The sequence below is a fragment of the Paroedura picta genome, chromosome 15, assembly GCF_049243985.1.
Source record: "Paroedura picta isolate Pp20150507F chromosome 15, Ppicta_v3.0, whole genome shotgun sequence".
In the NCBI taxonomy this organism is placed as follows: Eukaryota; Metazoa; Chordata; class Lepidosauria; order Squamata; family Gekkonidae; genus Paroedura; species Paroedura picta.
Genome location: NC_135383.1, coordinates 29418609 through 29437290, shown reverse-complemented (window position 1 = coordinate 29437290; position 18682 = coordinate 29418609). Strand labels below are relative to the sequence as shown.

The 18682-nt window shown below is 48.0% G+C and overlaps 1 protein-coding gene across 5 annotated transcripts in view; it reads left to right on the top strand.

Moving 5' to 3' along the window:
* The window catches only part of NF1 (neurofibromin 1), a 365186-nt gene that overhangs the window by 312475 nt on the left and 34029 nt on the right, over positions 1 to 18682 (top strand). For all 5 annotated transcript variants that reach the window (XM_077311869.1, XM_077311867.1, XM_077311868.1 and 2 more), the window contains 6 exons: positions 3570 to 3784; positions 4148 to 4209; positions 4313 to 4427; positions 6896 to 6997; positions 7896 to 8036; positions 16123 to 16249. In XM_077311869.1, the coding sequence (XP_077167984.1) occupies positions 3570 to 3784; positions 4148 to 4209; positions 4313 to 4427; positions 6896 to 6997; positions 7896 to 8036; positions 16123 to 16249 (762 nt within the window). The remainder of the gene's footprint in view (positions 1 to 3569; positions 3785 to 4147; positions 4210 to 4312; positions 4428 to 6895; positions 6998 to 7895; positions 8037 to 16122; positions 16250 to 18682) is intronic.

Below are 18682 nucleotides of genomic sequence, written 5' to 3'. Positions count from 1 at the left end.
CCTCTGCAGCCAACGGAAACAGCATCCTGCATACTTAAAGAGGGCTATGATGTCCCCTCTCAACCTCCTTTTCTCCAGGCTGAACATTCCCAAGTCCCTCAACCTATCTTCATAGGGCTTGGTCCCTTGGCCCTAGATCATCCTCGTCGCTCTCCTCTGTACCCTTTCGATTTTATCTACGTCCTTCTTGAAGTGAGGCCTCCAGAACTGCACACAGTACTCCAGGTGTGACCTGACCAGTGCCATATACAATGGGACTATGACATCTTGTGATTTTGATGTGATGCCCCTGTTGATACAGCCCAAAATGGCATTTGCCTTTTTTACTCCTGCATCACACTGCCTGCTCATGTTTAGCTTACAATCCACAAGTACCCCAAGGTCTCGTTCACACACAGTGTTACCTAGAAGCGTATCCCCCATCCAGTAGACATGCTTTTCATTTTTCTGACCCAGATGCAGAACTTTACACTTATCTTTATTAAATTGCATCTTGTTCTCATTTGCCCATTTTTCCATTGTGTTCAGATCCCGTTGAACTCTGTCTCTATCTTCCGGAGTATTTGCCAGTCCTCCCAATTTGGTGTCATCTGCAAACTTTATGAGTAGTCCCTCCACCCCCTCATCTAGGTCGTTAATAAATATGTTAAAAAGTACCGGGCCGAGCCCCGAGCCCTGAGGTACCCCGCTACTCACCTCTCTCCAGTCTGATGAAACACCAACTCTTTGAGTGCGGTTCAATTTCCTATCCTCCTTTTGATAAGGTTCATGGGGAACCTTATCAAAAGCTTTACTAAAATCCAAGTAAACGACATCAACCGAATTTCCACAATCCAGCAAACCTGTCACTTGGTCAAAAAAGGAAACCAGGTTGGTCTGACAGGACCTGTTGGAGACAAATCCATGCTGATTTGTCTCAAATCTCCTGGGCCGGATGAAATGCACCCAAGAGTGCTCAAAGAACTTTCCGGAGGACTTGCAGAACTCTTGTCCATCATATTCGGGACCTCTTTAAGGGCTGGAGATGTCCCGGAGGACTGGAAGAGAGCAAACGTTATTCTGATCTTCAAAAAAGGGAGGAAGGATGACCCAGGAAACTGTCAGACCAACCTGGTTTCCTTTTTTGACCAAGTAACAGGTTGATGTCGTTTACTTCGATTTTAGTAAACCTTGGGACTTGGGAATGTTCAGCCTGGAGAAAAGGAGGTTGAGAGAGATTAGCCCTAAGCATCCTAAAGCATCCAAGAAAAGTGTGTATCCAACCTTTGCTTGAAGACTTCCAGTGAGGGGGAGATCACCACCTCCTTAGGCAGCCTATTCCAATGCTGAACTACTCTGACTGTGAAAAACTTTTTCCTGATATCTAGCCTATATCGTTGTATTTGAAGTTTAAACCCATTACTGCGTGTCCTCTCCTCTGCAGCCAATGGGAACAGCATCCTGCCCTCCTCCAAGTGACAACCTTTCAAATACTTAAAAAGGGCTATCATGTCCCCTCTCAACCTCCTTTTCTCCAGGCTGAACATTCCCAAGTCCCTCAACCTATCTTCATAGGGCTTGGTCCCTTGGCCCCAGATCATCTTCGTCTCTCTCCTCTGTACCCTTTCAATTTTATCGACGTCCTTCTTGAAGTGAGGCCTCCAGAACTGCACACAGTACTCCAGGTGTGGTCTGACCAGTGCCGTCTACAATGGGACTGTGACATCTTGTGATTTTGATGTGATGCCCCTGTTGATACAGCCCAAAATGGCATTTGCCTTTTTTACCGCTGCATCACACTGCCTGCTCATGTTTAGTTTACAATCCACAAGTACCCCAAGGTTTCGTTCACACACAGTGCTACCTGTATGCCGCTTTTCCCTACCCGAAGGAGGCTCAAAGCGGCTTACAGTCGCCTTCCCATTCCTCTCCCCACAACAGATATCCTGTGGGGTGGGTGAGGCTGAGAGAGCCCTGATATCACTGCTCGGTCAGAACAGTTTTATTTAGTGCCGTGGCGAGCCCAAGGTCACCCAGCTGGTTGCATGTGGGGGAGCGCAGAATCGAACCTGGTATGCCAGATTAGAAGTCCGCACTCCTAACCATTACACCAAACTGGTAAGTGTAAAATCCTAAAACAGAGGCAAAGGCTTGGAGAGTAGCCATAATTGGGCTGTTTGGCAAGAACTTCTTTAAGTCCTGGCAAGGGAGCAGAGCACTGCATGAAGGAATTGAACTCTGCTCTCACAACAAGGGGGAAGTCAGTGACCGAAGGTGTCTATGGTGTGCCCCCTTTCCTGAGGGAAGGACATGCCAAGAAACAGTAGAGGACAACTCTTGTGCTCTTTTAACACAAGGGACAGCCGTCCTGAGGCCCTGAGTGCTGCAGAGTGCTATGCATCTCCCAGGACACTTAGGTAACATCATCCCCAGCCTCTGTCTAACCCAGACCCAGCAGGTAGGGGTGGTGATGGCCTTGCTTGCCCACCCACATTTTGGTCCATGACCTTTTTTTATATAGACTTTCATTCCTGCTGGTATGTTTTATCTTCAGCCTCTCCCCTCTTTGCTTTATGTTTGTCTTCAGGGGTTCTCTGTTTCCATGTTTCACTCTTATGCAGAAGTAGACACACAATCGACAGACAGTATGTTTATTCGGTCAGTTGACCCACATAAATAATACATCTATAGAAACTGCAATCTATTATAAAAGTTAATCGATATGAGTTGTGAAAAAACACAAGAGTATTGCTACATAAAAATATTAAGATAATAAAACAATGCATTGTTGGAAACAAATAATATGTTATTGTAGGTAGGGGGAAATGGGTTATAACATGTAAAGGAGAAGGGGGAAGAAACCCCAGGGAAGTTAACTGCAGGGACAAGGAATCTTCTCAAGCAGTCCATTAACCCAAGTGATAAGAGGACCTATCCATTACCATCGTTCGGACATTCTTTTCAATCTAATTCCAGTAGAGATGTAAAGGAATGTAGACAAATAAAGGAAAGGCATTCCTTCTCAGCTTGATACCATGGTATCTTTGCGGGGAACCGAGGCCCCACCCCAGTGCCTCTCACTTAACAAGATCTCGCTGCAGACATGGTTTGCAAACATGAAGCAGCCTCTCAATAAAATTCTGCTCCCCCTCTTGAGAACACAAACACAAGTAACACGGTGTTGAAGAGGGCCTTGGCTTGGGTTAGCTGGGGTTTCCCTTTGGTGGAAGCAGAGTGCAAAACTGTGGCTAGGATCCGGAATGGGAGTGTTCTTCCCCAAAGCAAAACATGGATTGCAGGGAGCTGGTGAGCCAATCAGCAGCCGTTCCCTCTGGTTGTCTCTTGCATGACTTCCATAGTACCTTTGTGATGCATGGCTGAAAGCATCGTCAAATGGCCATTTCTGACAGCACCTGTCTGGCCTTAGGCCCAGTGTGTGGAAAGATGATATGCACTATATCTGAACTTATCCTAGAAATGACAGTTCTGAAAAGTGTACTTTTGTGTTTACAGATGTATATGTTGTGGATTTACTTTAATCTTATAAAAAGTTGGATGAGAGTTTGTTTGCTTTATGTATCTTCTAACAGAGGAGACAAAACAAGTGTTGCGACTGAGCTTAACAGAGTTCTCACTTCCCAAGTTCTACTTGCTGTTTGGAATAAGCAAAGTGAAGTCAGCAGCAGTCATAGCATTCCGATCCAGCTATCGTGACCGCTCCTTCTCTCCCGGCTCCTATGAGAGGGAGACTTTTGCGCTGACCTCTCTGGAAACAGTTACAGAAGCACTGCTGGAGATCATGGAGGTATGGCGAGTGAAACAAATCACAAACATGAACGAAGGGAAGGGCTGTGAGTCTTAATTAGTTGATGAATCAAAAATATTGGAACTATCTCCCATGTTTTTGGATGGGTTTCTGGTTCTTGGGGGCCTATGCCTGGGCAATCAAGAGTTAATGGCAGCTGCTGCTTAACAGTGCCAGATCCTCTGTCTAGCAGTGATGGGCATAAGTTGTATGTAGTTAGTGGCTCTTCACATAGTAGATAGGCATAGGCATAGTGGATGTTCACATACGTTGCATACTTGAAAATATTGTTATACATCTTACAAGCAATAACTTTTATTTGATGTTGCATGCTCAGTGTTCCTTTGGGTGTTTTCTCTGTAGGCATGCATGAGAGATATCCCAACTTGCAAGTGGCTGGACCAGTGGACAGAGCTAGCCCAAAAGTAAGTGATGCTGCTTCAAATCTTTTTCTATGTTGTGGTTGCCCTCCTTGACTTTGTCTTCTTGCTCCTCTTTGTAGTTAACCCAGTGTCCCTTCTCCTGCAGGTTTGCATTCCAGTATAATCCATCGCTCCAGCCGAGGGCCCTTGTTGTCTTTGGCTGCATAAGCAAGCGGGTGTCCCACGGGCAGATAAAGCAGATCATCCGGATTCTTAGCAAGGTGCGTCCTCTTAATGTACCTCCGTAACCCTCATGTAAGTCTCCTTGCAGCCCAGGGACTTTGAACCCCTTGCCTCGTTTTCATAGTTCATACAGAAGAGGGTTGGCTGGACGGAATAATCAAAACTAGAAAAATTCAACCAATTGGCTAGTACAAAAATGTAATCTTTTTGGTTATAATTATTCCATTTTATTTTGTAGATATTGCCTTCATATCTATGATGTACAAACATAAACCAAAATGGGTTGCAGATAAACACAATTTTTTTTTCTTTTTCAGTAGCCTGTTTTCAAAGTTGTTTTCTTCTGCAGTGGTATTTTATCTAAAACAGATTATTACAAAGTATTAGTAAATATTTACATGTATAATATTTCCTTGAATTAAACTAGCAAACTTCCATCTATTTAAGACTGATTCATATTTCAACTAGTAATCAAGCCCGCTGTACGACCAATACAGCGGGCGCTAGATACTTACAGTACAGCGGGGGCTCCGTGGTTGGCGGCCTGAGGCGTCAGAGGCGCTTCGGGACTCTCGCTGAGAGCGGCTGGCGGGTGCTCCGTGGGTGGCAGCCTGACGGCGGGGGCTTCCTCAGGAGGCAGGGCCTCCTTTGGGCGGCGGCCTGACGGCGGGGCCTCCCTCGGGCGGCGCCCTGACAGCAGGGGCTCCCTCGGGCGGCAGGGCCTTCCTCGGGCGGCGGCCTGATGGCGGGGGCTCCCTCGGGCGGCGGCCTGACGGCAAGAGAGCAACTGCGAGCCGCGCTTCGCAGTTACTCCCTTCGGCAGGGCAGGAATCGGCCGGGCCAATTGGCAGGCGCAAAGGTCTGTCCGGAGGAAGGGGCCAATCGGCACCCTTCCTCATCCCGGACAGAGCCCGCCCTAACTCCTCCCACAAAGCCCTTACGGCTTTATTTAGTCCGCTGCGCCCATGGCGCCGCGGCTGTGTTGATATTATTAAGTAATGCTATGAAAAATATACAAATCCAGAATAAAACATTCTGTGTACATATATAACAAAACCTGTCAACAAAGTCATCCCTGAGTTGACTTCTGCCTGTTACATAACATTTCTTGCCATATAAATGGTCCCTCAGGCTCAGTGTTTCCAGGAGGTTTTTCTACTGCTCTATGGCTGTGAAAATCCCGTAGCTCTCCATCACGTAATGCCTTATAAGCGGTCTCTTAATTGCCAGGGGCTGTTCTGGCTACTGTTCGCTAATTAATCTCTCAAGTGACAAGAAAGGTCCCAGGTGGAATTCATCCCGCGGGGATGTAAGCTGTCCAGATTGAAAATGTAATAAGTCTCTCGTTGTAACAAAAGTTTGTTAGTGTTCATTCCAGAAGTCGAGTTTGATGTTATTCCTTCAATGCCAAAGATCCTCTGGATCGTGCTGCATTTCTTCAAAGTGACCCTGTAATGGGACGTCTTTAATCTTTACTTTTAAACGTCAGGTGCTCAAGGATGCGAACTTTAACTGGTCTTGTCGTCATGCCAACATAGATTAAACCACAAGGGCACTGGATAACATAGATTACTCCTTTGCTTGCACAGTTTATGAGCTCTTTAATTGTTACCTTGTAACCGTTTGCAGTGTTGGTGAACTCTGACGTTGGGTGCATGAATTTACAAGCACGGCATGCTCCACAGGGAAAGCTTCCCATAGGCAAATGGCAGTCCCTTTCTAATGGAGGAGAGCTTTCCAAAATTTCCTTTAAGTTCTACCCACGATGCCAAGCAAAAAGTGGCCAATTTTCACATCCCTTTATGTCTGAGATGATGTGCCAGTGCTTATTGATAACATTCCTAATTTGTTTCAATCATTGAGTGTTCCAAGGAACAAATCAATCTGTGATGATTTAGCTTTGTATTTCAAAAGATCCACCTACTCTCTACAAGTAACAACTTAAGAAACCAATAGGGAAGTGTCTCTGGCGCAGAATCCCTTCCAGTCAAGAGGGGAAGCTGGTCTGAACTTGAGATGTAGCCCCATAGAAGCATTTGCCATCTGACACCTGACCTTGTAGTCCATCTATGGACAATGTCAGCACTTTTTAATTTATTTATTATTAGATTTCTATTCCGCCCTCCCATATGGCTCAGGGTGGTTCACATACAGCATTGCAGGAGGATACATGGAACAGTCTGAACATAACAGACTTGCTTTTATAATAAGACACATTTAGATCCCATTTTGCTGCTCTGAGGGTAGAGGCCTCTGTGGGACATATGCCACCAGCCGTAGCACATGGCAGCCACTGGAGGAGGAGGGCTGAAGGCTACGCAAAACTTCTGTCACCAGAACGGGAGTCTCTCAGTTGCTGATGCTGGAGCGCTGATGTCTTAACAGAGAAGGGGCAACTTGTGTTCCATACATCAGTGAAGCCATGTGGGGCCTGGCACCCGAGGGGAGAGAGGGCCTGACCTGGCAGATGTGCTGCAAATGCCTCTCTTCTTTTGCTCCACAACAGGGTCTTGAGAGCTGCCTGAAGGGCCCAGACAACTACAACAGCCAGGTGCTGATAGAGGCCACGGTCATTGCACTCACAAAGCTGCAGCCTCTTCTCAACAAGGTAACTGAGCCTTGCCTCGGGCAGAGGAGGATGCCTTCCCCTGCTTTATGTGCCCACTGGATCACCCATAAGGCTTTGTAGTTGACACTTGCCTCCTCCCACCTGTGTTCCCTCTAAGCATCTCTTCTACCCAGAGGGAATGTTAAACACCCACTATGTAAATATTTGGGTCGATGTAATGTCAAGGGATCCAGATACCATAGAACAGTTGACTTTGGTGAGCAGCACTACAGTTCCTGTGTCCTTTTGGAGAAGGACTCTTGGGTCTCTCAAAGATTTTCATGTAGGCATTCATGGTCTCTTACTTTCCACTTTTGCTCGTTGAATGGATCTGCAGGATTCAGCCCATCCAGATGAAAGGTGGAAAGATCCTGTATCATTTCAGCCGGGTCCCTCATTGCAAGTTGTGAATCAGAGTGGGGAGTCCTGAATCTGATATAGATAAAAATTCATTGATGACAAACTGTGGAAATTCCAGGACCCTGGCTTTGCAACCTGGTCTACATGCACAGGAGACAGGGGTGGAAGGGTCCTGTGGTGGTCCAGGCTGCCTACTGGATAGAAGTGTGGGGGAACATCTGTAACTTGCAAAAAGAACCCACCCTATGGAAAAACTGGGTGAGGACATTTCCCCCTTAGTATGGTGATTTCCTATTTACAAGGAGTTTTTCAAACATGGCCTGCCTCCCCCACAATCCATCTCCTTTATGCCTGTAGACCAGTTTGTCTTGATGCTTTAGGCTGATCCTGCGTTGAGCAGGGGGTTGGACTAGATGGCCTGTATGGCCCCTTCCAACTCTATGATTCTATGATTCTATGATGCAGGATTGTTCCCTGTGTAGGCTGCAGCTGTCCTTTGAGAGTTTTGAATGAGTCTGGTGAATCTTTTTCTGTCCAGGACTCACCCATGCACAAGGCTCTCTTTTGGGTGGCCATGGCTGTTCTGCAGTTGGATGAAGTCAACCTGTATTCTGCAGGGACAGCTCTCCTCGAGCAAAATCTCCACACTTTGGACAACCTTCGGGTATTCAACGACAAAGTAAGTGAGCCACCTGCAAAGTACTTGGATTGTTTTCATAGAATCCAACCTCCTGAACAATGCAGGAGCTCACAACTGCCTACCTACCCACAGTGACCCCAATTTCATGCCTAGGTGATCGCGCCCACTCCAGAATCTAGCCTGGCCTGAAGGAAATGCACCACCATCCCACAGTGAGAATCAGTAATTCCTTTGGTATGAATGGTAGAGCCACAAGAGACAAACCCTGGCAGATCCCTTCCTGCCTGCCCACCCACAATCTGCTTAAGTTAATAAAATCAGCATTTCTGTCAGATAACTATCTAGCCTCTGCTTAAAACTTCCAAAGAAGGAGAACCCACCACCTCCCGAGGAAGCCTGCTCCACTGAGAAACTCCTCTAACTATCAGGAGCTTCTTCTGGATGTTTAGCCAAAAATTCTTTTGAATTAATTTCAACCCATTGGTTCTGGTCCGACCCTCTGGGGCAACAGAAAACAACTCTGCTCCATCTTCTCTATGACCGCCCTTCAAGTATTTGAAGATGGTTATCATATCACCTTTTAGTTGCCTTCTCTCCAGGCTAAACAGACCAAGCTCCCTCAGCCTTTCCTCAGTGGAACAGGCTTCCTCGGGAGGTGGTGGGTTCTCCATCTTTGGAAATTTTTAAACAGAGGCTGGAGAGCCTTCTGACGGAATCTGATTCTGTGAAGATTCAAGGGGGTGGCAGGTTACACTGTCAGCAATAGGGTTGTGGGTGTCCTGCATGGTGCAGGGAATTGGACTAGATGACCCAGGAGGTCCCTTCCAACTACTTGATTCTATGATTCTATGATTCATACGACTTGGTTTCCAAACCCCTCACCATCTTCATAGCCCTCCTTATGGATATGCTGCAGTTTCTCTACATCTCTCTTCAATTGTGGTGCCCAAAACTGAACACGGTTCTTCAAGTGAGGTCTAACCAGAGCAAAGTAAAGCGGTAACATCTCCTCCCGTGATCTGGACACTATGCATCTTTTAATACAGCCCAAAATCCCATTTGTGATTTAGCTACCAAGTCACACTGTTAACTCAAGTTCGGTGTCTTCTCTACAAAGACCCCCAGATCTTTTTCATACGTACTACTGCCAAGACAAGTCTCCCCCATCCTATATTGATGTATTTGATTTTTCCTACCTAAATGAAGTACTTTTCATTTATCTTTATTGAAATCATTTTAACTCAGTATCTAGGTGTTTATTGACTACCACTACAGTAATCCTAGGCCACAACTCCCATCGCTCATGTGAAATGAATTTGCTATGTCCAGCACGATACCCCTCCCAAGAGAAAACTAAGAAGTAGGAATTGAGCAGTTCAGCCCTCTCTTCACCATCTGTTACAATGTCACTTTCTTGTCCCCATAATGCTCCTACCATGTACCTATTCTTTTTCTTTCTTGAATAGAACAAAATAACCCTTTCTTCTTGTTTCCAGCATTTCTTTCTAGCCAAAATTCATACAGAGTTTTAGCTTTTCTAACACTCTCCGTACAAACCTTGGTTATTTGTTTATATTCCTCCTTGGCTATAAGGCCCTCCTTCCATTTCCTAAATGAGTCTTTTTCATTACTCAGTTATTCTGAAAGCTATTTATGAAGCCATCCTGGTTTCTTTAGGTTCCTCCCAGTTTTCCTTTTCAATGGAATTGTCTGCGATTGTGCCTTCAGTATTTCAGTTTTGAGAAATTTGCAGCCTTTTTGGACTTCCATCTGACCACTGGACTCTATCGAGCATAACTTTCAGTTTGTTAAAATTTGCTCTCCTGAACTCCAGCCTCTGTGTGTGACTACATACAGCTATTCTCTTCCCCAAGATCATAAAGTCCAAAATCACATGGTCACTCCTACCAAACACACCCACAACTTTTGCGGAATCTCCCATGGCCACTAGATCCTGTCTCTCTGAGCACTTTGTAGTCTGGTCTGAGCATCTCATCCAAGCCTGGTCTGGCGGTCTATAGCAGACTCCCACCAAAATGCCACTATTATTTCCTACTCCTTTTTTTTAATTCAAAGACTCTCATCTAAACTCTCATGCTCAGACACATGTATCCTCGGAAGCATATACATTCTTAACATATAGTGCTACTCCTCCCTTCTTCTTTATCTGTCTTTTTAAAATAAGCTGTTCCCTTCAATCCTATTATTCCAGATGTGAGAGTTATCCCTCCAGGTTTCTGCAATGCCTATTAGACCGTAGTCCCCTTCCTTTAGTAGGACTTCTAGTTCATCCAACTTGTTTCTCCTACTCTGCGCATTAGTGTTGAGACATCGTAATTCTTCATACGAGTACCCCAGGCTTTTAGTTTTTGAACTTTCCTGTAAGTTAATAGTTCCCTGTATATGTGCCATTCCTTCAGATCTGCAGTGTTCCCGTCTACAGTTAGCATCATTGAACTCAACTTTGAATGTACGTCTCGCTCCCGCACGGGACGTAATTTAGCCCTCCTCACCAGGTCCGCAAGACTCTTTGCAAAGACATTTTCCCCACCCTCATGAAGTGTGAGCCATCTCCCAACAGAAGAGCCTCATCACTGGAGCGCAATCCATGGGGTAAAACCCCAAACCTTTCCCGATGACACCAATGGAGTAGCCAGTCGTTTATCTGCATTCTTTTTCTTTCCCTTCCTGAGCCTCGGCCATTAACAGGAAGAACCGAGGAAAACACAACCTGCGCTTCCAAGTCCTTCACCTTTCCCCCCAAGGCCACGAAGTCTCGCTTCATCTGCTCCACCCAGCACCAGGGAGTATCTTTTGTTCTCCCATGACAGAGCAGGAAGGGATCTCTCTCCTTGGGCTTCACAAGTCTTTCCAGCCTTTCCGTGACATCCCTGATTCTTGTGCCAGGGAGACAGCATGCCTTTGAGGCAACAGGTCTGGTCAGCATACTTTATTTTATTTATATTCACATTTCTATACTGCCCATCACCTCGGGGCAGTTTACAACATAAAACCAATAGAGTACAGCATAAAATCCATAAAAAACCCTTTAAATAAACAAGGACTAAAAATAGAAGCCAAAAGAGAAGTGACAGCATACTTTCTCCAACCCACTAACTGCTCCAGCCACATCAGCATTGATGATCCAATAATAGTGTCCGTGGGGGCAGGTCATACACATGGGGTGGGTAGGAATCCACAAATGCTATCTTCAGTTACTGCACTAGCCTCAACCAAATGCCTGGCAGAAGAGCTCTGTCTTGCAGGCCCTGCGGAACCTAGCAAGCTATGTCAGGGTCCTTAGCTCTTCTGAGAGCTCATTCCACCAGGTTGCGGCAAAGGCCGAAAAGGCCCTGGCCCTGGTCGAGGCCAGGCGGATGTCCCGGGGACCCAGGACAACTAGCAAGTTCATACCCAAGAATGCAGGGCTCTGCGGTGGACATAAACAGATAAGCGGTCCCTCAGATAAGTGGGACCCAGGCCGCATATAGCCTTGAAGGTCAAAAACAGAACCTTGCACTTGATCCGGAAGCAGACTGGTAACTGATGTAGCTGCCTCAGCACAGGCTATATGTGGACTCTCCAAGGTGTGGCAGTGAGGACCCTGGCAGCCACATTTTGCACCAGCTGCAATTTCTGGGTCAAAGACAAGGGCAGGCCCACGAAGACTTACAGAAGTCTAGCCTGGAAGTGACCGTTGCATGGATTGCAGTGGCCAAGTGTTCTGAAGGCAGGGAGGGTGCTGGTAGCCATGCTTGGCTAAGGTGGAGAAAAAATAGTTTGGGCTACTTTTGTGATCTGAGCCTCAATTGAAAGGGAGGCATCAAAGATCACTCCCAACTTCCTGGAAACCAGTGCAACTGTTAATCGCACCCCATCCAGGCATGGGAGGCACGCTACCTGGTCTCGCCCCCTTCTACCCAGCCACAGGACCGCAATCCTGGAGAGGTTGACTTTCGGACAGCTCTGCCTGAGCCATCTAGCCACTGCTTACAAACAACTGGCAAATGTATCTGGTGAGGAGTCCGCCTGGCCATCCATCAGGAGGTAGACCTGGGTGTCTTCCACAATGGTGACAACTCAGCCCCAAACCCTGAACCAGTTGAGCTAGAGGGCACATATAGATGTTGAAAAGAGTAGGGGAGATTATCCCCCCCTGAGGTACTCCGCAAGGGAGCACCAAGTGTTCAGATAACTCCTTCCCCACTGCCACCTTCTCAGTCCAGTTCCGGAATAAGGAGACCAGTCATTTCAGCCAGTCCCTGTAATTCCGGTCCTGGCAAGGTGGTGAGCCAACAACTTGTGGTCAACCACATCAAATGCGACCGACAGATCTAAAGGTACGACCCGCCCTAGTTCAGCTGGCATCGGATATAATCTGTCAGAGCGACCAGGGGGGGTCTCCGCCCCATGGCCAGGACAGAAGCTATACTGGTATGGATCTAGGGCCAAAGTTTCCTCCAGAAATGCTAGGAGCTGATCCGCTATCCCCGCGCAACCACCGTTCCCAGGAACACAAGATCTCTTGGCTTCCATGAGTCTCCGTGAGCAGACTAAAATACATCCATCACCCAAACAGGGAGCGGGTGGAGCCCTCAGTTGAGCCTTCAGGGCAGGGTGGTCTGACCATGGAACAATGTTCTTCGCCACCAGATCTCTCTCTACTGCTGTGCCAAAGCTTAGTGTTGCCATGGCCAACACCAAATCCAGGCCATGTCCTGGAGACAGCATGTCCACGTGGACATTGAAGTCCCCCAAAATTAAAAGTATGCAATGCCAAAGCTGCCACCACAACAGCAGACCTAGCAGGGAATCCGGGAGAGCGGAGATGAACAGTATGCCATGTTCTCGACCGACTCCCACCGTTGACTGGCACACTCAACCCCCAGTATTGATGGCGCAAGGAGAGCCCTGGTGAAGAAAGACTCCCAAACTAGGATCCTCACCCCACCTCCCCTACCATGGAGCCCGTGCTGGTGCAAGATCAAGAACCTGGGCAGTGCCAGATTTTTCAGGGCAACAGTCTCACCCTCTTGCGCCCAGGTTTTGATCAAGCATGGCAGGTCAACCTCGTGCCTTGTGAAATAATTCCACAAAGTTGAGGTTTTGTTGTTGATCGACCTGACATCAACAATGGTTCCATCCCCAAAACCTGGGGATGGGATGGAGGTTTGAAGGGCAGCCCATATATCGACCAGGCCATCGAACGTGAGGAACCCACAGGCAGGTCCTTATAGGACCATCGTATTTTGCTGCCCCCTACTATTGAACCTCCTCTAAGCGCTACATCTCCCTTGGCCCAGAATTTCTGGGATCTGTTTCCTGGGCCAGATCCCATCCCCATTGCCCCCCATCTCCACTAATCAACAATGCTTTGGCTTCTATTCCTCTCAATAGGGAATCTTCAATTACGAGCTTGAGTCTCCTAGTCCTAACACAGTGGGGAGCAGAAGAGGTAGTCCTCTCATCCACAGGAGCCTATGAAGCATCTTCTGAGCTTGGGGGGAGTTGGGGAAATAGCCCTTGTTCCTGTGGTCCACAGTCAGGGGCCTGTGAAATGTTTTCTGAGCTTTTGGGGAATTGGGGGAATAGCCCTTGTTCCCGTGGTCCAGAGTCACTACATGCACATCTTGGAAATGATTTTTGAGTATTGGAGGGGCAGAAAGTCTCTTTATTTTTCGACACCTCTGGGTAACGTTCTTCCATCCACTGTTCTCTTTTCTTGGGTTCTCCACTAGTCAATGAGATGCCTTCCCCACCTCTCCCAGTTGCCCTCCAAAAAGTGCTCCATGAGTTCCTTCACCCTCCTTTATAGAACTGTGGACAGATATTCTTCTAGCTTCTGTACCATATCCATCAGGAGCGCTACTAACTTGCATTTGATTTACCCTGAGGTAAAAATACAAACATGCCACAGAGAGTGCATGTCACATCCTCGTGTCCATCGCCAGCTATGCTGCTCCGATCCATTTCGGGAAGAACCAGACCCCTTCTGGTTCCTTACTGTTCCCTCTCTCTCTTCCACCATGGAGTTCAAGGCAGCCTGGGCAGCATCCATAGGGGGTCTCCCGTTACAGTGCCAGAAAAAGAAGAAGAAGAAGAGTTGGTTCTTATATGCTGCTTTTCCCTACCCGAAGGAGGCTCAAAGCGGCTTCCATTTGCCTTCCCATTCCTCTCCCCACAACAGACACCCTGTGGGGTGGGTGAGGCTGAGAGAGCCCCGATATCACTGCCCAGTTAGAACAGTTTTATCAGTGCCGTGGCGAGCCCAAGGTCACCCAGCTGGTTGCATGTGGGGGAGCGCAGAATCGAACCTGGCATGCCAGATTAGAGGTCCGCGCTCCTAACCACTACACCAAACTGGCTAGACCCACACCAGCTGAACAAGGTGTCCTTAGCCCACTCCTTGGGCCAGGAGCTTCCAAACAGCCTGGTTCATTGAAAAGTCGCAGAAGTGGTGAGAAACAGAGAAGCATGAAAATGCCAAGAGGGAGGAAATAGAATTTTTTGGAGCCCCCCCCCCATCCCCGCTTTTATTGTCACAGAGATATTGTAAACAGCAGTGTCTTAAATCCTGTGTGATGAGTCTAGAAGGGTTTCCCACAACCACTGATGGCCAAGGAGCCCAGGGTGGGGCCTGCTTTGCTGTGAGAGTTCCAGGGCAGCAAGGCTGGTCCTGACCTGGGCCCAGGCCTCGTTGTGGTGATGTGGGGAGGTGCTTGTGCTCACACATTTGCCTGTTCCCTCCCATGGACAGCTGGAGCCCAGAACTTCCAGTTTAGATTGATCTTCCGTCTGAATTTGCAAATAGTGATTCACGATTCCCTCCAAACTAGAATTACAAGCCAGAGCTTAAAGCTGGTTTGCTGTCCCTGTTTGGAGGGTCAGCACATGCTGCAGACTCCATCTGCTTGGGGTTGGGGAGGGGAAGAGAGCACACAAGGACAGCTGTAACATTGTGACTGCAATCCTGTGGTATCCGCCTTTCCCCCCTTAGTAATGTGGTTTAGCAGTTAGAATGTCTGAGTTGGACCTGGAGAGACCCGGGTTTGAATCTGTGCCCTGCTGCAGAGGCTTGCGTGGGCCAGTCACTTCCAGCCTTGGGCTAATTGTGAGGATTAAAATAGAGGAGGTGAGAACAATGTCCTCCACGACTTTGGGTGTAACAATCTAAATAAATGTAGAGATATATTTGTTTAGATATATTTAGATTTATTTAGATATCATCTAAATAAATGTATAGCAATAACTCCAGAAAGAGTTATTCACATCCTTGATGTGAGGGGTGGATTTCAGCACGAAACCCAGCAAAGGGCAACCCAGTGTCAAGCTCCAGCTAACAAGCCCAGATTCAGATCCCTGCTGAGCCACGAATTTCAGTGGGCGCCCCATGAACGAGCCTCGTTCAAGCTCAGCATAAACAGTTGAGCAGGCCCAGCTTCCCAAGAGGGCACGATGGGATCCAGTGCGAAAATCTTACCTTTCTGCACAGTAACTCCACTGCTATGCAGAGATGCAGGCTCACTCCTGGCAAGAAGGAGTTTCTGAGGTTTCTTCATTTGGAAAAAGGACCAGTAGGGTGCTGGAGGTGTCATAGCGACTGATAGCATTACGGGGGGAAAGGAGCAAACTTCTTTGGGCCTCTCAATAACACTGACGGAAGTAGATTCAAGCCCAGAAAGAAGACCTTTACAGGGTGAAGAAGTAAATGTGTGAAGCTCACTGCCACGAGATGTTGTAACGATGGCAAGCAAACATTGCTCTCAAGTGAGACTGGACAAAGACATGGAGGACAATCCAGCAATAACTATTTGTCATGGATACTCAATGGAATCTCCATGTTCCAGTGTCTGGACACTCTTTGGGTACCAGCTGCTGCGAGGGCGGGGGGTGAAGTGGCTCTCCCTTTCCTGCTTGTGGACATTCTCAGGCTATTTGGTTGACCACTGCTTGAAACATGGTTCCTGTCAAAATGCAGGACTCTCTTAGGTTCTTCTTACTGCAAGGCCTTACATGCTTTAAGGAAAATCTTTACTTGTTCCAGCTGCAGTTTTGACGCAGCCAGAAACACAAATTCCAGTCCTGACTTTTCTCTCAGTCCACTGCATTTTTGGCTTCCTGACAGAGCCCAGAAGAAGTCTTCATGGAGATCAGGAGGCCCCTGGAGTGGCACTGCAAGCAGATGGACCACTTTGTGGGACTCAATTTTAACTCCAACTTCAACTTTGCACTCGTGGGACATCTGCTGAAAGGTAGGAAGACTTATGTTTTGTTTGGGCTGTGCCAGCTTAGGACTCTCTGCTGGGTGAGCTTGTTTGATATATTCTGCTGAGGACATAACTGAGCACTTCATTTTAAGATCTGTTGGGTTATGTAACCCCATGGTCTATTTTATTATTTTGTTGAAATTTTAAACCCTATTTTTATATGTCTTATACATATTTTATACCAATAAAAGGTGACTGACTGAGCACTTCCGGCAAATGCACCCCCAGGGCCCTGTGATGGGCAGTGCCTAGGAGATGAGGTCCCGAGTACTGGAACAACGGCGGGTTCTCTCCACCACTCTCTCTTTGTAAATAAATGTTTTTGCTTATTTGAAAAACTGTCTCGGTGCCATTCCGACAAAGGGGTTTGAGTGAAAAGACTGCCCTGTACCTTCTCTGGAGCTTCCAGGGCAGAACAACATCAAAGAGATTGAACAGTGACAGGGTGCTTCATTTTGGAGGGAACATTTACCGCGGTGTGGGGAAGGGGGTACAGAGGTATTTCATTCCCAGAGGGGAGGACCACTTGATCTGCCAAGGCTGCTGTGGTGAGGTGGAAGGCTTCAGGGATAGGTTGCTTATTTTGGTATTAGAAAGCAAGCCTGCTGTATAAGAGATACAGCAGGCGCTAGCAGACAGTGGGTGGGTGCTTGAGGGCCCCCCACGGTGGCTCCCCCGAAGGGAGGGGAGGCAGGCACAGAGAAAGGTAGAAGGGGAGAGAGAGAGAAAGTGTGAGAGAGAGAGAGAGGGAGAAAGGAGAGTAAGCAATGTGAGATAGAATGGGAGAGAGGCAGTAGAGAAAAGGATGGGTGGGAGTGAGAAAGGAGAGGAAGGGATGGGTGGATGGATGGAGTGAAGGAAGGGGAAGAGGAAGAAAGGCAGGAAGGCAGGAAGAGAGGAAGGGAGAGGGGGGGGAAAGAGGCAGAAAGTTGAGAGAGAAAGGAAGCAAGGAAGTAAAGGGATGGGGGGGAAGGGTCAGCCGGGATGGTGAGGAGGGGGCGAGCTGTGGGGGGGGGGCTGCAGGGGAATAGGTAAGGGTAGAGATGGGGGGGTGTTTGGGGGGGGAGCGGCAGTGGAGGGCAGGCGCAGGGTTCGTTGGGGAGGCGGACAGGTGCGGGAAGGTTCCTGCCGGCCCGCGAAGCACAGCTGCTGCGTCAGCAATGCGAGCAGCGTGCTCCCCGGGTCAGCGGGAGGGGGTGGGTTCGTGGGGGAGGGGGGCCACGGGAGGGTTGGCGCTGGCTGGGAAGCACAGCCGCCGCATCAGCGACGTGTGCGGCATACGTCCCGGGGCTGGGGCAGGGCAGGTTACCATCGGGGAGGGGAATGGGGACTGGGACAGGAGGGTTGCTCTGGGGCACGGGGCTGGGACCTACCTCGTAGGTGGGCAGCCGCATAATGGCGCCTTGGCCCCTCCGATTGGCACCTTGGCCCCTCCGCTTTTCAGTCCGTGGGCAAGGGGCCAATGTGCCCCCTTGCCCATCACGGACAGGGCCCACCCTTACCCCCCTTAGCCTTTTATTTATATCGCTCCCGTGGTTACAGATGTGTCTATACTGCCATTCGGCACAGATTTCTCAAGCACCCTGCAGTGCTTGTTAATGGTTCATCTTCTTCTTGGAAAAGAGTGAGAAGTGGAGTACCCCAAGGGTCTGTCTTGGGACCTGTGTTGCTCAACATATTTATAAATGATTTGGATGAGGGATTAGAGGGGGTTCTTATTAAATTTGCAGACAATACTAAAGTGAGAGGGGTGGCAGGCACAACAGAAGACAGAGTCAGGATGCCGGATGATCTTGATAGGCTCGAGAAGTGGGCTAAATGAATAAAATGAAGTTTGATAGGGACTTATTAAATTTGCAACGGTACTATTAAAGGTGCAGCAACACAGTGACAGCCCACACAAATGTAAAACAGCAAGTGCAGGAAGCAATGTATAAAATCACAGTAAAAAATATCCAGCAAACCATCAGCAACCATTTCAGTAGACATTACCAAAATGCTACAAAATATTGCAGCACTAAATGTAGTTTCTGGATTGTAAGCCGTGGCTTCGTCAGATAGTAATGTAGTTTCTGTAGAGAGTCTGGTGACTGTAACACCAACAAGAAGACTTTGGCAGATAGAACTGTCTTTGCATGGCCCCTGAATGTTAGCCGGTTTCACCCTGGGAGGGGGTCCCTGCAGGGAGGACCTTCCACAGCCCAGGTACCATCACTGGAGAGGCTCATCTCTGGTCCGCACCTGTCTCACAGGCCTTGGAGGTTGGTCTTTGGATACCTTGCTCAGGCTCTTGCGGACTTTGAAGGTTGTGTCAAGAATGTTTAATTGAGGGTCGAATTCTTACCCAAACAACAGCAAGACTCTGTAAGTTCTCCCATACTTGTGCTGGTGCCCCAGAGCCAGACTGATCCCCACAAC